The sequence below is a fragment of the Bombina bombina genome, chromosome 4, assembly GCF_027579735.1.
Source record: "Bombina bombina isolate aBomBom1 chromosome 4, aBomBom1.pri, whole genome shotgun sequence".
In the NCBI taxonomy this organism is placed as follows: domain Eukaryota; kingdom Metazoa; phylum Chordata; class Amphibia; order Anura; family Bombinatoridae; genus Bombina; species Bombina bombina.
Window position 1 is genome coordinate 98,826,847 of NC_069502.1, and position 21,843 is coordinate 98,848,689.

The 21,843-nt window shown below is 36.0% G+C and overlaps 1 protein-coding gene across 1 annotated transcript in view; it reads right to left on the reverse strand.

Annotated features, from left to right (window-relative positions):
* Positions 1–4,989: 4,989 nt before the first annotated feature.
* The window catches only part of TFAP2D (transcription factor AP-2 delta), a 40,208-nt gene continuing 23,354 nt past the window's right edge, over positions 4,990–21,843 (reverse strand). Inside the window, exons 7-8 of the mRNA XM_053708925.1 lie at positions 14,772–14,885; positions 4,990–5,209 (exon numbers count right to left, since the gene is read on the reverse strand). Of these exons, the coding sequence (XP_053564900.1) occupies positions 4,990–5,209; positions 14,772–14,885 (334 nt within the window). The remainder of the gene's footprint in view (positions 5,210–14,771; positions 14,886–21,843) is intronic.

A 21,843-nucleotide genomic window follows, 5' to 3' on the forward strand; every position in this document is an offset into this window, starting at 1 on the left:
ACACCACTATATATTACCTTAAAGGGACAGTCTACACCAGAATTTTTATTGTTTTAAAAGATAGATAATCCCTTTATTACCCATTCCCTAGTTTTGCATAACCAACACAGTTATATTAATATACTTTTAACCTCTGTGATTATCTTGTATCTAAGCCTCTGCAAACTGCCCCTTTATTTCCGACAGACTTGCAGTTTAGCCAATCAGTGCCTGGTCCCAGATAACTTCACGTGCACGAGCACAGTGTTATCTATATGAAAGACGTGAACTAACACCCTCTAGTGGTGACAAACTGTTAAAATGCATTCTGAAAAAAGGTGGCCTTCAAGGTCTTAGAAATTAGCATATGAACCTCCTAGGTTAAGCTTTCAACTAAGAATACCAAGAGAACAAAGCAAAATTGGTGATAAAAGTAAATTGGAAAATTGTTTAAAATTACATGCTCTATCTAAATCATGAAAGTTTATTTTGGCCTAGACTGTCCCTTTAAATGTATCACCATTTCCAACCACCTTATCTAATTCAAGTTTGTTATCAAACAATCACACCATAAGTAAATATCTTGCAACCAATTTGAGTTGTTTTTTTTTGCCAAGTTTACCTGACTTTAAAGATAAAGTCAAGGAATTTAGAGTTTTTTCATCTGTAACAGCTTTCTTGTTTTAAATAGATATTTATGTCAAGTAAAAATGTTTAACAATCATGTATTGAGATGAGTTTGAATTTCACACAGACATTTATATTTTCACATGGATATTCATACCAAGTGCCATTGGCATTGTTAATTTTGGGCTGGCTCACTGTTATATAGCACTTTATATTTATGATATATATATATATATATATATATATATATATATATATATATACATATACAATATATATATATATATATATATATATATATATATATATATATAGTATGTTATTAAATATTTGTTATTAGCATGCGTTGGTCTCCATTTTAAGATGTGCCTGTCACGGGGGCAGCAGATTAGGGGTTAATAAATGTAGGTAGGTGGCGATGTTAGGGACAGTAGATTAGGGGTTAATAATATTTAACTAGTGTTTACGATGCGGGAGTGCAGCGGTTTAGGGGTTAATATGTTTATTATAGTGGCGGCGATGTCCGGAGCGGCAAATTAGGGGTTAATATTTTTATTTTAGTGTTTGCGATGCGGGAGGGCCTCGGTTTAGGGGTTAATAGGTAGTTTATGGGTGTTAGTGTACTTTTTTGCACTTTAGTTATGAGTTTTATGCTACGGCTTTGTAGTGTAAAACTCATAACTACTGACTTTAGAATTCGTTAGGAATCTTGTGGGATAGGCTGTACCGCTCATTTTTTTGCCTAAAAAAAAAAAGCTTGTAATACCGGCGCTATGGAATTCCCATTGAAAAAAGACTTTACAAAAATTGTGTAAGTTAATTTGCGGTACGACAAAAAAAGTGTGCGGGACAGCTGTACCTACAAGACTCGTAATAGCAGCGGTAATAAAAAAGCAGCTTTATAAGGCTTAACGCTGCATTTTTACTCATAACGCAAAACTTGTAATCTAGCCGTGTTCCAATCAGCCCATAGAATGTGAGCTCAACCTTAATTCTGATTGGCTGATAGAATTCTATCAGCCAATTGGAATCTAAGGGATGCCATCTTGGATGATGTCACTTAAAGGAACCTTCATTCGTCAGGTAGTTGTCGGAAGAAGAGGATGTCTTGAAGATGGACTCGCTCCGCGCCAGATGGATGAAGATAGAAGATGCCGTATGGATGAAGACTTCTGACCGTCTGGAGGACCACTTCTCCCGGCTTGGATGAAGACTTCTCCCGGCTTCGTTGAGAACTTCTTGCCGCTTCGTTGAGGACTTCTCCCGGTTTCGTTGAGGATGGATATCCACTCTTCAAAACTGTAAATGGATCTTCAGGGGTTAGTGTTAGGTTTTTGAAAGGGTTTATTGGGTGGGTTTTAGTTTTAGGTTAGGGCTTTGGGCTGCAATAGAGCTAAATGCCCTTTAAAGGGCAATGCCCATCCAAATGCCCTTTTCAGGGCAATGGGGAGCTTAGGTTTTTTTAGTTAGGGTTTTTTTTGGGGGGTTGGTTGTGTGGGTGGTGGGTTTTACTGTTGGGTTGTTTGTATTTTTTTACATGCCCCGCAAAAGGCCCATTTAAGGGCTATTGGTAGTTTAGTTTAGGCTAGGGGTTTTTTATTTTGGGGGGGGGGCTTTTTATTTTGATAGGGCTATTAGATTAGGTGTAATTAGTTTAAATACCTTGTAATTTGTTTTTTATTTTGTGTAATTTAGTGGGGTTTTTTTTGTAATTTAGGTATTTGTATTTAATTTAGTTAATTGTATTTAATTTAGGTAATTTATTTAATTGTAGTGTAAGATTAGGTGTTAGTGTAAGTCAGGTTAGGTTTTATTTTACAGGTACATTTGTATTAATTTTAGCTAGGTAGTTAGTAAATAGTTAATAACTATTTAGTAACTATTCTACCTAGTTAAAATAAATACAAACTTGCCTGTAAAATTAAAATAAACCCTAAGCTTGCTACAATGTAACTAGTAGTTATATTGTAGCTAGCTTAGGGTTTATTTTATAGGTAAGTATTTAGTTTTAAATAGGAAATATTTAGTTATTAATAGTAGGTTTTCTTTAGATTTATTTTAATTATATTTAAGTTAGGGGGTGTTAGGGTTAGGGTTAGACTTAGGTTTAGGGCTTAATAACTTTAGTATAGTGGCGGCAACGTTGGGGGCAGATTAGGGGTTAATAAATGTAGATAGGTGGTGGCAATGTTAGGGGTGGCAGATTAGGGGTTAATAATATTTAACTAGTATTTGTGATGTGGGAGCACGGCGGTTTAGGGGTTAATATGTTTATTATAGTGGCGGCGATGTCAGGAGCGGTAGATTAGGGGTTAATAATTTTATTTTAGTGTTTGCGATGCGGGAGGGCCTCGGTTTAGGGGTTAATAGGTAGTTTATGGGTGTTAGTGTACTTTTTAGCACTTTAGTTATGAGTTTTATGCTACGGCTTTGTAGTGTTAAACTCATAACTACTGACTTTAGAATGCGTTACGAATCTTGCGGGATAGGCTGTACCGCTCACTTTTTGGCCTCCAAAAAAAAGCTTGTAATACCGGCGCTATGGAAGTCTCATTGAAAAAAGACTTTACTCAAATTGCGTAAGTTAATTTGCGGTACGGCCAAAAAAGTGTGCGGGACAGCTGTACCTACAAGTCTCATAATAGCAGCGGTAGTAAAAAAAACAGCATTATGAGCCTTAATGCTGCTTTTTTACTCATAACGCAAAACTCATATTCTAGCCATTAGGATTTTGACCAAGCCAAGATGTTTCAAAACTCTGGCACAGGTAGATCAATTCTTAAGAATCAAACTTTTAAAAGTAACTCAACTTAAATCCCACTTTAGCAAAATCAAGATTGACCAACCTCAGTTGCATAGTAACATAGTAACATAGCAGATGAGGTTGAAAAAATGTTAATTGAGTTCAACCTATACAAATCTAATATACTTATAAAAAAGCTCCATTTGAGCTTAAATTAATCCATTTAAAAGGTTACTTGTTTAACACAAGCAATCATATCCATGAATTCTGTTTTTAGCCAGAAATGTATCCAAACATTTTTTTAATGTATATAAGGTATTGGCATTCACTACCTCCTTTGGTAAGGAGTTCCACAATGTTATTGCTTTTACAGTGAAAAAACGTTTCCGTTGCAGGAGATTAAATCTCCTCTCCTCCAACAATTTTCTTGGAAAAAACAGAGCATCTGCCATCTCTGTATATGGGCCTTGAATATATGTATATAAAGTGATTATGTCACCTCTCAAGTGCCTTTTTTCTAGAGAAAACAGACCCAGTTTGGCTAACCTCTTTTTTTGATCGGTCCCCAGAACTGCACTCCATACTCAAGGTGAGGTCTTACCAGGGATTTATATAGTGACACAATTAGGCTTTCCTCATTTGAATCAATGCCTCTTTTAATACATGCTAGTATCTTATTAGCCTTTGAAGCCACTGCCCTGCATTGTGCACCCATCTTGACCTTGTTATCTATTACTACTGTCAAATCCCTTTCCTCCTCTGTTTGACTAAGTCTTGTTCCATTTAATCATACATTGCCTGCTTATTTTTACTTCTAAAATGTAGAACCTTGCATTTTCCCATATTTAATCTCATTTGCCATTTACCTGCCCATACTAATTTTTGCAGATCCACTTGTATCGCAAGTTCATCCTGCTCTGACCTTACAGAACATTGTATCATCTGCAAAAATAGAGATGTTGCTATTTAATCCTTGCCCAAGTCATTAATAAAAATATTAAAATTGAATTGTTTACTAACTTTTTTCCCATTTTCTAGAGAACTGTCCCAAAAATGTTAATGTATGACATTTTTCATCCTATACCTTTTGCTTTCCTTTTGTTTATACAACTAAAAATATATGAATACTAAACAATAATAAAGAGATTTAGCTACATGCAAACTGCTCTAAAATATTTATATAGCTTGCTTATAAAACAAGATAAACACAAGAAAAAAGAAATATAATTAATTTTTTTAATTTTATTTTTATCTATAAGTATTTTAATATGGTGCCTTCATTAAGATGTACATATTTTATTATTGTACCAAATAAATTCATTTTTATCATATATAAAAAAGAGAACTATTTGTTTACATGGCAAATTTCTCACCTGAAATTTATTACATTACTTTAAGTTTTGTTTTTGTTTTTTATATTTACAGCTGTAATATCCGATATATTTTTTTCCAGTAATGGTAATTGACAAATTGAGAAATTAAAAAGATAGGGAAAAATTTATTACAGAATTTACAAAGCAGTCTGAGTGTATTTCATTTGGTTCTTTGTAAATAAATTAACCTAATGATATACATATATATATATATATATATAAAAAAAAAAAAATCAGCAGCACAAATGTGTAGATCTCTTGATGAAGCTAGTCTGTCTTTTCTGTTTTGGCATCTTTTACAACAACATCTGAGGTTTTCCGCAGGGTTCCTTTTTCTGCATTGGCATTTCCCTGGCCACATTCTGATACTCCTCCGGATTTGTTTGTTGTGTGTTTTTCCAAATAATTTAGCATTTCACTTAGAACAGTTTGGAAGGTGCTTAAAGCCGCGCATATTGCCGGTGTTCCAAAACCATGAGTGATCAAACTAGAAAACAAGAAAAAATAACAATAGGGTTAACTTGTCTATACTAGAGAAGAAAACTTTGATAGCCTTGAAGTTATGGCATAAAATTGTTTAGAAATCAATATGTTTTTTTTCTGAATTATACTAACTGCACAGGAGTTATTCTGCAGGGAAAATCATTAAGAGAAAAATAGAGGCTATACTAACCAATTTACATTGCATTGCAAGAGATTCATTTTAGTAGTCATACACAAGGCAATACATAGTTGATATGTATTCCAGATCTTGTTTATGCATACTTAGGTATATAAGAGGTTAGAAAACTTTCCAAGCAGTTTATACATGACAAGAATTTAAGATTCAAGCTAGCATTGACTTGCCAAATTCACATCAGAACTTTAGCCTTGATGCTGCCAATACTGTGCATTAAAATTGTATAACTATAACAGAGATACTATTCAATAATGAGTTTTCCTGAATCCTGCATCAGTTCTGAGATTATTATGATAGCACAAAAATCTTTTAATATATCAATGTAAAGGTAATATTTTGATATCACTAGTCCTCTACAGTATCTCACAAAAGTGAGTACACCCCTCAAATTTTTGTAAATATTTTATTATATCTTTTCATGTGACCACACTGAAGAAATTACACTTTGCTACAATGTAAAGCAGTGAGTGTACAGCCTGTATAACAGTGTACATTTGCTGTCCCCTCAAAATAACTAAACCGTTGGCAACAAAAGTGAGTACCCAATTAGCCATTTTCCCTCCCCGGTGTTATGTAACTCGTTAGTGTTACAAGGTCTCAGGTGTTATTGGGGAGCGGGTGTGTTAAATTTGGTGTTATCGCTCTCACACTCTCTCATACTGGTGACTGGAAGTTCAACATGGCACCTCATGGCAAAGAACTCTCTGAGGATCTGAAAAAAATAATTGTTACTCTACATAAAGATGGCCTAATCTATAAGAAGCTTGCCAAGACCCTGAAACTGAACTGCAGCACAGTGGGCAAGACCATACAGAGGTTTCACAGGACAGGTTCCACTCAGAACAGGCCTCGCCATGGTCGACCAAAGAAGTTGAGTGCACATGCTCAGCGTAATATCCAGAGGTTGTCTTTGGGAAATTGACGTTTGAGTGCTGCCAGCATTGCTGCAAAGGTTGAAGGGGTGGGGGGTCAGCCTGTCAGTGCTCAGACCATACGCTACACACTGCATAAAATTTGTATGCATATCTGTCGTCCCATAAGGAAGCCTCTTCTAATGCGCAAGAAAGCCCGCAAACAGTTACTGGAACAATGTCCTGTGGTCCGATGAGACCAAGATAAACTTATTTGGTTCAGATGGTGTCAAGCGTGTGTGGCAGGAAACCAGGTGAGGAGTACAAAGACAAGTGTGTCTTGCCTACAGTCAAGCATGGTGGTGGGAGTGTTATGGTCTGGGCCTGCATGAGTGCTGCCGGCACTGGGGAGCTAAAGATCATTGAGGGAACCATGAATGCCAACATGTAGTGAGACATACTGACACAGAGCATGATCCCCTCCCTTCGGAGACTGGGCCGCAGGGCAGTATTCCAACATGATAACGACCCCAAACACACCTCCAACATGATCACTACCTTGCTAAAGAAGCCAAGGGTAAAGGTGATGGACTGGCTAAGCATGTTTTCAGACCTAAACCCTATTGAGCATCTGTGGGGCATCCTCAAATGGAAGGTGGGGGAGCGCAAGGTCTCTAACATCCACCAGCTCCGTGATGTCATTATGAGGAGTGGAAGAGGACTCCAGTGGCAACCTGTGTAGCTCTGGTGAACTCCATGCCCAAGAGGGTTAAGGCAGTGCTAGAAAATAATGGTGGCCACACAAAATATTAACACTTTGGCCCAATTTGGACATTTCCACTTAGGGGTGTACTCACTTTTGTTGCCAACGGTTTAGACATTAATGGCTGTGTGTTGAGTTATTTTGAGGGGACAGCAAATGTACACTGTTATACAGGCTGTACACTCACTACTTTACATTGTAGCACAGTGTAATTTCTTCAGTGTTGTCACATGAAAAGATATAATAAAGTATTTACAAAAATGTGAGGGGATTACTCACTTTTGTGAGATACTGTATCTATCTATCTATCTATCTATCTATCTATCTATCTATCATCTATCTATCTACAGGTATCTATCATCTATCTATCTATCTATCTATCAATCCATCTATCTATATTTAAAGCTATAACATTACATTCAAAAATGTTATCTATTTCTTTATTCCCTCCTGTCTCACTGTAGCATATATATATAGGCTGACTCATATACAACTGCCGGATATTGTATTATCAGGTGAACATGCTCTTTAATAGAATGGTCCTGGATTCTGTTTTAAATAATTAACCATTACATTATCATTTTATTCGTCAAAAAAATATCTAACAACTTTTGGCCAGATTACAACTGGCGCTATTTAGTGTTTTCACTTGTGCACAGACACCGCCAGAAGTAAACTTTTAATGCATATTATAAGTTCAAAGTAAATTGTTTGCGCAAATGAAAGTCGATGTGCGCTAACTTCAGGACTTCGGATATTACAACTGCCCTTACTTCTTACTTAGACTTCAATGTAGTGCGCAACTTAAAAAAAACCCCACTTTCCTCTCATGCGCTTACGCGACACCGTGTTAGACCTACAGCACTAACCCAAAGTAAGTCATAAATATTTTACATTCCTATGTTCTTCAATATTTTCAAGACCAGTGAGTAAAACTTCATATCAATTATTAAAAAAGTGTTTGCATGACCTTGAGAGCCCCTTTTTCTTACTAAGGGCTAGTGAATCTAGTCCATTGGCTAAGTCTTTTATCACGGTAGCTCAGGCAAAAAAAAAATCATATCTACTATAACTTTATTTTACCTATTGGAAAGAAGAACATTTGCTACATTTTTCATGGAAGACAGATATCCTATGACCGTTCTTGCTTTTCTGAATTGTTTCTCAGTAAGCTTTTTCCAAGATTTATTTTAAAATCATGACAGCATCATCTGGTACATCCTCTGATATTAAATTTATCAACATACAAACAATACAATTTCACCAAAATCTTAGAAACAATTTCTCTTGTATTACGCATATAATTTTTCTTAATCAATCTTCTCACATCCCAATGACTTTAAGCAACATTAAATTAAGTTAATTTATTTTTCATGCATCCAAAAGTGCATTTTTAACCATAAAACCATCAAAATATTGCTACATTAATTGACCTATCTCAAATATGCATATCTTATGACCTTATGTGCAATACTTCTGATTTAAATGCCACCTAACCTTGATATTTTTATTTATTCAGCCGGGTACCTATAGCAATAATCAACCAAAAGATAACTGTAATAATTACAGTAATAACTGTAAGAATTAATCAGATTTAATGTGAAAAAAGTTAATTAAAATGTAAATACAAAAATACTTGAAATGTTTGAACTCACTAATTTAAAAACCCACACACACAATAAACAATATCCGTCAGCTCCCTTTGATTTACTGATATAATCATACATGTAATTTAGGCTAGACATCACTGATCACATGGTACATGACATCACTACTGAAATCATATAGCAGATTCAGCTGCAACAGTTAAAGAAAAATGTAGCCCTATTGGGACTGTATATTTCACTTCACTGGGCATCAAAACATTGTATAAAATCACCATAAACATTGAAACTGTTGTAAAATGATTCCCTAAGGCACAGTTCCATGTATATGATATTTGTGTTCACTGCAATAAACCAGTGCCTTATTAGGCATTGATCAAGTACTATTTCTGGATCTGAATCCATTACTGCTCAGTATTCAACACAACAATATGCTCAAGCCCACCTCTTCAACAAGAGTCAATGCACCCATCCCTTACTAAATATCAAAGGACATAACATGGAATTGAAAGTGATTAAATGTGTAGTCATAGGGGCCTATTTATGATGGTGCGAGCGGACATGATCCGATATAGCAGATCATGTCCGCTGCACATCGATAAATGCAGACAGCATACGCTCTCAGCATTTATCATTGCACCAGCAGTTCTTGTGAACTGGTGGTGCAATACCGCCCCCTGCAGATTTGCGGCCACTAGCAGAAGGTGTCAATCAACCCGATTGTATTCGATCGGGTTGATTTCTGTGGATTTCTGCCTGCCACCTCAGAGCAGGCGGACAGGTTATGGAGCAGCAGTCTTTAGACCGCTGCTTTATAACTTCTGTTTCCGGCGAGCCTGAAGGCTCGCTGGAAACACGGGACATCAAGATCTATACGGAGCTTGATAACTATGACCCATAGACTACATATATGTCCATAGACTACATATATGTAACTATTCTTTTTATTGATACATTGTTAAAAACAATAATTTGTTGGTATAAACAAAATGGGGCTACAGTGAATCATGACCACTAGACATTGTTAAAAAATGCTTGTGCAATGGCGCCCCCTGTTCACTGGCGGCCAATCCGGGCTTTCAACCATCCCGATCGCATTGGATCGGGATGAATTCAATCCGCCACTGCTGTTCTTAACTTTCATTTTAGTCGAGCCTGAAACAATGGGCATCTGAAGCAGAATTCCCTGGGTAATAAAAGGAGCCCAATATCTCTTATGCATTTCACATGCTAATAGGATATTTTGTCATAGAATGACATTGGGATTCAAAAGATTAAAATGCAAGATTATGTTATTAGTGTTGCCATTCACTTTTTTATGTTGCATCTTTAAGGTACATGACTTTGGTTTATAAATAAACTAGTCCTAAAGCCTGTGTACACGGGCCAATTTTTTAAGTACCGCGGTTCCAACCCTTGTTCCCTCTCTCTCCCCACTCTCTCTTTTGCACTCTCTCTCCCCCCTCTCTTTTGCACTCTCTCCCCCCTCTCTTTTGCTCTCTCTCCCCCCTATTTTGCGCTCTGTCTCCCCCCTCTTTTGCTCTCTCTCCCCCCTCTTGAGCTCTCTCTCTACCCCTCTTTTGCTCTCTCCCCCCTCTTTTGCTCTCTCTCTCCCTCTCTTTTGCTCTCTCTCTCCTCTTTTGTCCCCACTCTCTCTTCTCTCTCTCCCCCCTTTTGCTCTCTCTCGCCCTCTATTGCTCTCTCCCCCTCTTTTGCTCTCTCCCCCCTCTTTTGCTCTCTATCCCACCTCTTTTGCACTCTCTCTCTCCCCCTCTCTTTTGCTCTCTCTCCCCCTCTCTTTTGTGCTCTCTCCCCATTTCTTTTGCAGTCTCTCCCCCCTCTCTTTTGTGCTCTCTCCCCCTCTCTTTTGCGCTCTCTCTCCCTCTTTTGCGCTTTCTCTCTCCCTCTTTTGCGCTCTCTCTCCCCCTTCTCTTTTGCGCTCTCTCTCCCCCCTCTTTTGCGCTCTCTCTCTCCACCCTCTCTTTTGAACTCTCTCCCCCCTCTCTTTTGAGCCCTCTCTCTCCCCCCTCTTTTGAGCTCTCTCTCGTCCTCTCTTTTGCGCTCTCTCCACTCTCTTTTGAGCTCTCTCTCCCCCTCTTTTGTGCTCACTCTCTCTCCCCCTCTTTTGCTCTTTCCCCTCCTCTTTTGCTCTTCTCTCCTCTATTTTGCTCTCTCTCTCCCCCTATCTTTTGCTCTCTCTCTTTCTCTCTCCCCCTTTCTTTTGCTCTCTCCCCCCTCTTTTGATCTCTCTCTCCTCTTCTTTTACTATCTCTCTCTCTCCCCCCTCTTTTACTTTCTTTCCCTACCTCTTTTGCTCTCTCTCCCCTCTTTTGCTCTCTCTCCCCTCTCTTTTGCTCTCTCTCCCCTCCCTCTTTTGCCTGCTTTCTCTCTTTCCCTCCTCTCTTTTGGTCTCTACCACCTCTTTTGGTCTCTCCCGTCGGCCACGCCCTTCATGCGCGCTCTGGCAAGGCCATGTCCGTCCATGCCCCATCACAACACGCATGGCCACGCCCCTATCACGGCATGCCTGGCCACGTCCCCATCATGGCATGCCTGGCCACACCCCCACCAGGCAGCTTCCACAGTGCGCACTCCTCTGCTGTTCAAGGCCAGGTATGTTTGTCCTCTGCAGTCTCTACTGCGCATGACAGCATCTGACAAACATACCTGGCCTTTTATTATATAAGATATATATATATATATATCTATATATATATATATATATATATTTATACAGTATATATATATATATTTTCAGTATGTCAAACCACAGAACCTTCTAATTTTATATTTACAATTTACAGGGAAAAGCGTTTTGTACAATTTATTTTTTTTAGATATTTTGAACAATTAGAAAGCATCCTGTGAAAAGTTTCATATCAGCACAGTTTACTTGAGGTCTTTAAAACTCTAATCTCTCATAAAGCAAATCATAACTAACTTTGTAAGTTTCCACTGAAATCCATACAGGTTCACTGTATCCTAAACAGAGACAAGTAATAAATTAAATAAACAACCATATGGTAGCTTTTGGTACATAGTATTGCTAAAGGATTTTTCATTGAAAAAAATGTCTTCTGACTAAAATTGTTTCATAATGAAATTAAAAATAATTATTTCCTTTGCTTATATATTCACAGTTTTCAAGTTACCAGATATTTTGAATATTGTACGTTTGAAAGAAATGAGGAAAAAAAAAAATATATATATATATATATATATATATATATATAAAATTTCAAGTTTAAGTAGACTGGATGTCCAAAAACACATAGAAATTCATACTTATAAGTATAAAATACAAAGCGTAATTGTAGTTTTATCGTAAAATGCGCTGAGCATGGGAGTTCTATGGGCTTGTATGAAATTTTTACTCAAATCCAAGCGTAATTATCTAAATATTTCCGCCTTACAGATCTCTCTGTTTTTTCTCGCAAACGAAAAGGTTGTGATGGTGTGACAAAATGCGCAAAATAGTTAATACCCTAATAGAAAAACACATGCATACGAAAATAAAGGCGATTGTAAGATGTTATACGCAGAAAGAAGTGCAATGTGTTTATTTTTTTATGCAGAATTTCATTTTTAACATGCGCCCCCTGCTCACTGCTAACTTTGCCCTACACAGCAAAGTTGCTCTTTCCAGTGAGCTTAATTACTTTCTATAGGAGACCTCTCTCCTTTTGCAAGCAACTGCTACTTTTTTAAGATAATTCCCCGAGGGCAGCCCCTGCGATGGTCGACATGAAAATTTGAAACAACTTTCCAATTTACTTGTATTATCTAATTTGCTTTGTTTCTCTTGGTATCTTTAGTTTAAAAGCATAGCGAGGCAGGCTCAGGAGCAGCAATTTAATACTGAGCAAGTTGCTGATTGGTGGCTGCACATATATGCGTCTTGTGATTGGCTCACCCGTTGTTTACAGCTAGCTCCCAGTAGTGCAAAGCTGCTCATTCAAGAAAGAATACCAAGAGAATGATGCAAATTTGATCATTGTAGTAAATTGGAACATTGTTTAAAATTGTATGCTCTATATGAATCATGAAAGATGTCCCTTTAAGGTAATATTATTATTTATGTGTAGAGCTCAAACAGCACTAATGTTATAAACCATATAAATATTATCATGTGCTCTCTCTTTCTTTATATATAGACAATGGTGTTATGACGCTAACAAATGCCTCCTCTAGATTGTTGATTGTTCTAAAAGCAACTGGGTTAAGGGTTTCAAATTTACCAGATATTTTGAATATTACATGTTTTAAATAAATGGAAAAAAAATACCACTTAGACGGTATTAAATTATTATAATAATTTATTTGTAGAGCACTAACAGATTCCGCTGCTCTAAGGTTTAATACATATCCTCACACTCTCTTTCCTTATATATCGACAAAGGTATTATGAAGCTAATCAATACCTCCTCTAGATAGATGCCACAGTCATGTGTCAATGGTCTAAAAGCAACTGGGTTAGGGTTACAGTTATAAGGCTAAATTAAACCCTGCTTTGTCAGTAACCTTTGTAATGCTCTGCAGAAAAAACTACCTTGTTGTACTTTCTAACAGCCAAGGGGCTCTATTTATCAAGGTCTGGCAGACCTGATCCGACACTGCGGATCAGTTCCGCCAGACCTCGCTGAATACGGCGAGCAATATGCTCGCCGTATTCAGCATTGCACCAGCAGCTCACAAGAGCTGCTGGTGCAACGCTGCCCCCTGCAGACTCGTGGCCAATAGGCCACCAGCAGGGGGTGTCAATCGATCGGGTTGATTTCCGGCGATGTGTGTCCGTCTGCTCAGAGCAAGAGAACAGGTTATGGAGCAGCGGTCTTTGTGCGGTCTTTGTGCTTAATAACTCCTGAAGGCTCGCCAGAAACACGGGGCATCAAGTTCCATTCGGAACTTGATACATATGCCCCATGGGCTCAACAATACTGTGCAACACTGTAACCATGTAACAATTTAAAGGGACAGACTACTTGATGTTTTTATTGTTTAAAAAAGATAGATAATGCCTTTACTACCCATTTCCCAGCTTTGCACAAGCAAGATTGTTATATGAATATACTTTATAACCTCTAAACCTCTAAATCTCTGTCTGTTGCTAAGCCTGTCTCTTATCTAAGTGCATTTTATTAGCTTTTGACAACCAGACAGTGCTTGTTCATGTGTGCTGTATAGATAAACATTGTACTCACTCCCATTGAGTTATGCATGAACCAGCACTAGTTGGCTTAATGCAAGTTTTTTAAAAAGCACTGAGATAAGGAGCAGTCTGCAGAGGCTTAGATATATATATTAATATAATAGTGTTTATTATGCAAAACTGTGAAATGGTTAATAAAGGGATTATCAATATAACTTTTCAAGTAGACTGTCCCTTTAAAATGTATAAAGTTGTATGCACAGCATTTCACTGGTAGCAATAATTTATAATAATATGTAATAGTCGGCTAAAAATATGTTCTTGCCTTATATAATAAGACAAATTAAGCATGTTAATATCCTGTTGGTAATAATATTACATACTTTGCTGGGGTAATGGAGTGATCTTTTCACCAATCAGGCGCAAAAGTACATTTTATAAAAACATTAAAGGAACATTAAACAATAAATTAAAAAAATCGTAAATGATGTATTCAGAGGAAAGATTAGCCTGAGAATAAGTTGTACATGTATTTTTAAAATTGATATGAGTGGTTTAAATATTGAACAATAAGGGTAAGGTTGATGTCCATAAAGCAGTTGGTTACTTTTTCTGCTTAGGCAAATTAGGAATGGTTATATATGGCTTACTAGAGTGTGCAACCAATGACTGTGTGGGATATAGCTGTGTCTTTACTTCCATGTTTAAAATGAATTGGAAAGCCCACAATATTTAGAATCAATTTACAGGAAAAATGAACAGAATAAATAATGAAAGTATGTTGAAAAGTTATTTTACTACATGTAAATTAACAATTTATATTAATATATTGAAGTGTTTAATGTCCCTTATAGGCACAATAAAAGGTAGGGGCACTGTAACAACTTTATATTTATGAATCTGGGTCAGCAAAATATCCTCAAATTTGTTATGAGCTACTGAAAAAAGAAAGAAAAAAACTCTTTATCAGTTTACACAGTAATCACAATGGATTATAACGTACCTGAAATGTGTTAGATGTCTCTGTATGTCTAGGTCTAAAATTGGAGTCGGTCTTGATGATCCCAAAGGTGATCTGTCTTGGCTAAGCAGGTCCTGAAACTCTTTGCAAATTTGCCTAAACAAAAAGATCAATAAATAATTTGTAATTCTTTTCCGTTTGTACACAAATACATTTGTACATCTCTCCCTGTTTCTTTATATGTATTGACTGTTCCATGGAAATGCAAATAAATGTTTCAATTTTCAAATATACACATATTTCTTATTCTGACTGAATACTGGCATGTGCATCTCTCTATTTATTAAGAACACTGATCTATATTTAAATACAGGTGGCCCTCGGTTTATGCCGGTTCAATTTGCGCCATTTCAGAATAACAACCTTTTTTTTCAGTCATGTGACTGCTATTGAAAAGCATTGGAAAGCAGTGCACTAATTAAAATAGCCAGTAGGTGGAGCTGTCCGCTTGTGTTGCAGCAAAGTAATGCAAGCTTAGCAGACTGAAATTGATCTGTGTACACGGAGCAGACCAGACTTATCGAGCAACAAGATCTAGCAGCCACTTCCCTTTTATCTTCCTGTCCAGCTGCTTGAGGTGAGGGTGCCTAACTGCCTATTAATCACTGCAGATTGAAATGCATATAATAGGTGCAGACCCAATATTATCTAACATGCTAACAATGCAGAGAACTGTTTGCAGAAAAATGCAAGTAAAAAAATGTATTTGTCCATTAAACTTAGTTTGATGATGATACAATCTGTTGTGTAATTATTTTATTAGGTGATGTTTAGCAAATGTTTTTGTTCATTACACTTAGTTTGATGATGATACAATCTATATTATTATGTTTATAATGCTGTTTAGCATTTAAAGTCTTCATTTCAAAGCTTTAAAAATAATGTATTAGATGTTATTTATGACAATTTTGAGAGGGGCCTGGAACCTAACTCCCTCACTTCCCATTGACTTACATTATAAACTGGGTTTCAATTTACAATGGTTTCGATTTACAACCATTCCTTCTGGAACCTAACCTCGGCGTAAACTGAGGGCTACCTGTATTTATGTTGAAAAGCAGATTTCCTTCTACAAGAAATACTGTACGTGTAATAAAATAGGGGAGGTAATTCACAGCGGAACCACAAATTTTGAGGGGAAATTTAGTTGAGCTGATATGATGAATATAAAAGGAGAGTAAAGTCAAAATTAAATGTTCATGATTCATATAGAGCATGACATTTTAAACAACTTTCCAATGTACTTCTAGTATCAAATTTGCTTTGCTCTCTTGGCATCCCTTGTTGAAGAGTAAACCCATGGGCAGCAATGCACTACTGGGATCTAGCTGGTGATTGGTAGCTGCACATATATACCTCTTGTCATTGGTTCACCTGATGTGCTTGATAATTGAAATAAACCAGAAATTGCATGTTCTACTCTTGCAGGCCCATTTATCAAGCTCCGTACGGAGCTTGAAGGGCCGTGTTTCTGGCAAGTCTTCAGACTCGCCAGAAACACAAGTTATGAAGCAGCGGTCTAAAGACCGCTGCTTCATAACCCTGTCCGCCTGCTCTGAGCAGGCGGACAGGAATCACCGGAAATCAACCCGATCGAATACGATCGGGTTGATTGACAGCTCCCTGCTGGCGGCCGATTGGCCGCGAGTCAGCAGGGGGCGGCGTTGCACCAGCAGCTCTTGTGAGCTGCTGGTGCAATGTTAAATGTGGAGAGCGTATTGCTCTCCGCATTTAGCGAGGTCTTGCGGACCTGATCCGCAGTGTCGGATCAGGTCCGCAAGCCCTTTGATAAATGGGCCCCTTAGTCCCTATAAGCTTGAGGCACATTTGTGGAATTGGTAAAATATCATATTAACCTTAGGCATTTCTAAAAATTACACAGAAATGCAATTATACAATAACAGGACTTTAAATTAAAATGTTTGGCAAATGAGTATACTGCCCACATCTGCAGTCATTACATGGACTATTTCTTTAACTATATCTCTAAGATTTACAATTCCAAACAAATGCAAAACAAGTACGTTACAACACTTATAATTTTTTTTTCAATCTGTACAGAAGTAAAGGATGTTGTCACATTTTATACTTTCACCTACCATTTTGTCACACTATAATGTTTAAACAGGAAACATTGGACCAAGTGTCGTGGTGTAGTTTGTGTATATGCTCAATTTAAGAATTATATGTTGTTTTGGTAAAAGATACAAGATTTTAATTGATACATAAAATACAATTCTGTATTGGTGGAAAGGACAAATTTAGTAAAAAAAAAAACAACAAAACAATTATTTTTTTTTAATGAAGAATCATAGTTTATTTCCCTGCCTGGGGTGTATATTTGCTAATTATCTTGAGATTTTCTATGTACAGGACAATGCTACAGGGAAACTCACATTTCACCTGACTGACTACAGCAAACAAGACCAGGACCATGAATTCCACTAGACATCACTTGACATCACATTTTGTTGTCTTTTTTGAGTGCAGTTCTTTATTGCTTATCTATACCATGTATACATAAAACTATTGTAAGGAATACTCTATTTGATTTTTTTTTATTGTTTAAAAAGATAGGTAAAACCTTTATTACATATTCTCCAGCTTTGCATAATCAACATTTTTATATTAATATACTTTTATAACCTCTAAATTTGTCTGTTTCTAAGGCCCTGCAAGATGCCCATTATCTCAGTGCTTTATATTAGCTTTTTTTAAAATATTGCATGGCAGCCAGTGCTAGTTCATGTGTGTCATATTGATAACATTGCACTCACTTCCGTTATACAAGAACCACCACTGATTGGCTAAAATGCAAGATTGTAAAAAGCACTGTGATAAGGGGCAGTCTGCAGGGGCTTAGCTTCAGGTAATCAAAGAGGTAACAGCAAAACTAGGGAATGGGTAATAAAGGGATTATCTATCTTTTTAAACAATAAAAAAATTCAAGTAGACTGTCCCTTTAAATGGGCTGTATTTTCATACACTGAATATCATTTGCCAATGATCTGTATTAAATTTACTAAGTAGCATTAAAACTCATTGAGAGTCACAAGATCAGCCTTTTTATTGAAAATTATTTTCCTTTTATAAAGAAAGCAATTAAGTTTGTTTTTCGGCAGATAGCAATATTTGACCTAGGTCCGGTATTGTCAGTGCTGTTTTCCAATGACCAGAACCCTAAAATCCCTGAAGCTTGAACTTTACACCTCCCTAAACAAAATTGATTTTTTATTTGCGCCATTAATCTTATGATTTCACAATACAAAAACCAAATGTGCAGTATTAGTGATAAACAAAATGGCGGTTTGTTGGTTTAGGTTAGCAATTATTTTGCAGGTTGAAGGCCAAAATTTGTTGCTTGATTTTTTTTTTAGTGTGTAGTGATGTGACTAGGTAATGGGTACCATTAAGAAAGAAGAGAAAAAAGGAAACAAATGATGCCAATTTTGTTTAAATATCTTACTATTTTTGAATACAATTTGTAATAATCTCCCTAGAGACCTTGAATTGGAGTAATACTCTAGTAATTGGGTCTAACTTTGGGAGCAGTGCGTAAGCATGAAACTGAACATTATAACAAATTGACTCAGTTCACAAGGAGTGTGAGCTGAATTTTAAAAAAATATGCTTCTATGCACTGTTTGAGTGAGACGTCTTCGTCGTGCAACAACACAGTACTTAGATACTATTAAAATTTAACCTTTATTTCGTACTTATAAAATGACAGCAAAATTCCACTTATATTTGCTGCCTGCGCTTGTACTTAAAAACACATCTCCATGATATTTTGTTATGACTCTAATGAATAGGTGGTATGTAGGGTAAGACCCTGAGTAAAATAAAAACTTCAACAAATTCTAATGGCCTTGATAGTGGCTTGACTGAATAAATCCTTTTGTTAAAGTAATACAGGTGGCCCTCGTTTTACAACGGTTCAATTTACACTGTTTCAGAATAACAACCTTTTTTTCCAGTCATGTGACTGCTATTGAAAAGCATTGAGAAGCAGTGCATTTATTAAAATAGCCAGTAGGTGGAGCTGTCCGCTTGTGTTGCAGCAAAGCCAAGCAAGCTGAAATTTATCAGCTTAACCAGACCTGAGCTATCAAGCAGATTTCAAAGGAACAAGATCTTCCTGTCTTTAACTCAGTCCAGATTGGAATGCATAGAAATAACTGTTTGCAGAAAAATGCAAGTGAAGTCTGTGTTGTGTGATTATTTTATTAGGTTTATAATGCTGTTTAGCAAATGTTTTTGTTCATTTAACTTAGTTTAATTATATATTCTGTGTTGTGTGATTATTTTATTAGGTTTATAATGCTGTCTAGCATTTAAAGTCTTTATTTCAAAGCTTTAAAAATATTGTATTGGGTGTTACTTATGACAATTTTGAGGGGCCTGGAACCTATCTACCTAACTTCCCATTGACTTACATTATAAACTGGGTTTCATTTTACAACAGTTTCGATTTACAACCATTCCATCTGGAACCTAACCCCGGCGTAAACTGAGGGCTACCTGTATATGATTCTCAGTAAAATGAGTCTGACCCTTATATTACACATATCTGTGTTTATCAAATAATGTCTGGCTAACCAACTGTCAATTTCTAGCTTCTAAAGGGGTCTCTTGCTTGTATAAAAGATTATTAATCATGTAAGATCAGCCTTACGGTGTCTCTAGTTGATTATTCTGAATTTATTAGTCAGAATATCCTCTGTGATACTGGAAATGGCTGAATAATTATACTAACCATTGCTAAAATGTGCTACCTTAAAGTTAATCTAATATGGTAGAAAATGACAGCTTCAGTTGGTTATTTATAGCCTTCACGTTGATTAAACTAACAAAATGTATGTGGCTGCTTTCAGGTTACTGGTGTAATGTAGACAGTGTGTTAAAACAATCTTTATTATTTAAAACATTGTGGAATGATTATTGCAATTCCTTTATAAAGTGAAAATGTTGGCAAGCTATGCCCTTGATATATTTCTTTAGCTAATAGGTATCCATATGAGTATCTGATACTTTAGTGTCCACTGATTATAAATAGTGGAGGGACGACTTCTTAATATCGTACTCGTTTATGGGAGTTATATCCTGTTTGAATTAGAACTTCTATATAAAGTATTCAAATACTGGTAATTATTAGAACTTAAATATAAAGTATTTGAATACTAGTAATTATTAATATTTATTTATAAGCTTAATATCCTCAGACTTTACATTATTATGACACTTCAGGTTGTATCTTACAATACTACTTCTAGTATCAATTGCGCACTACGGTTTGAATGAATAATGGGTAAACTAAATCACATAGCGTATTGATTGTCAGCTGTCTTAACGCTGCTACTTATATATTAGATGGTCAGTACAGAACTTATAAGTGACCGCTATTGCAAACACTGGTTACCTTTTTATTACCGAAGCTATATAGCTGAAATGACCTTTTAGTTACCGCTATACTGGTTACATGATATTACCTTTAAATTACTGTCTTCCAGTTTACCTTTTAGTTACCATCGCTATATAGCTACAATTACCGTTTAGTTACCGCTATATTAGGTCACTGAGATTGCCTTTGAATAACCGTTATGCTAAGTAACTATCTAGCTACCATATACCATTGATTACTATTAAGTACATAGGCTAAATCGGTAGTGGAGAATTTCCAGCCATGTCAGATAAATTATGTTACCACCTTAAGATATTACTTGTTAGTGTTTTATATTATTAAACAACATAGGAGAGCAATTATTAAAAAATATTAGGGAACCCCTGACGCCGCGTTTCCCATAGGCTTCCTCAGAGGGGAAGGCTGATCTTACATGATTAATAATCTTTTATACAAGCAAGAGACCCCTTTAGAAGCTAGAAATTGACAGTTGGTTAGCCAGACATTATTTGATAAACACAGATATGTGTAATATAAGGGTCAGACTCATTTTACTGAGAATCATATATTACTTTAACAAAAGGATTTATTCAGTCAAGCCACTATCAAGGCCATTAGAATTTTTCTACAGCAGTGTTGAAGTTTTTATTTTACTCAGGGTCTTACCCTACATACCACCTATTCATTAATTAGAGTCATAACAAAATATCATGGAGATGTGTTTTTAAGTACAAGCGCAGGCAGCAAATATAAATGGAATTTTGCTGTCATTTATAAGTACGAAATAAAGGTTAAATTTTAATAGTATCTAAGTACTGTGTTGTTGCACGAATACATAAGACGTCTCACTCAAACAGTGCATAGAAGCATATTTTTTTTTAATTCAGCTCACACTCCTTGTGAACTGAGTCAATTTGTTATAATGGGTACCATTAACCTGTCTTGCTCCAAAACCATAGTGATATGTTTGTAATATTTGTATGTCTTTTTAAGGTATTTAACAATGTCAGTACAGTGGGCATGTGTGCTGTTGGCAGCTGTAATTTAAGAGTGTTTTGCTTGTTTAAAAAAACTATGTTACATTCAGAAACATTTTGGGGCACTAGGTAATAAGTGTTATCTGGGGTTTATCAACTACCCATATAGGCCAAGGAGCAGAAATGCACTCCTGGGAACCAGTTGGGGATTGGTGGCTGAGACATATAAAATAAATTCCCACAGAAATGCAGTATGTACTTGATGTCTTTTCATTATTGATGTATATTAAATTATTATTATTATTATTATTATTATTATTATTATTATTATTATTATTATTATTATTATTATCATTATTATTATTATTCATTGATAGCCCTGGAATAATCAATTTCAATCATTATTGACATCACTTTAGATGTCAAATTGTATCTATTTCTAAATAAAGGATTGAAATAAATCCTTGGTGATTATTACATTTGGATTTTATATGTTTAACTGACTAAAATTGCATTCTGCTTACAGTACATAGGTTTTGTTTAAAAGTGTGAATGTTGATTTTTTTTTACCTGGCCAGTTGAGAGCAATGGAAGACCATTTGAACAATAACAAATTAGACTAATTGCAAAGCACATTAAACATTAGAATAATGATTAAAGGATATAAAAAAAAAAA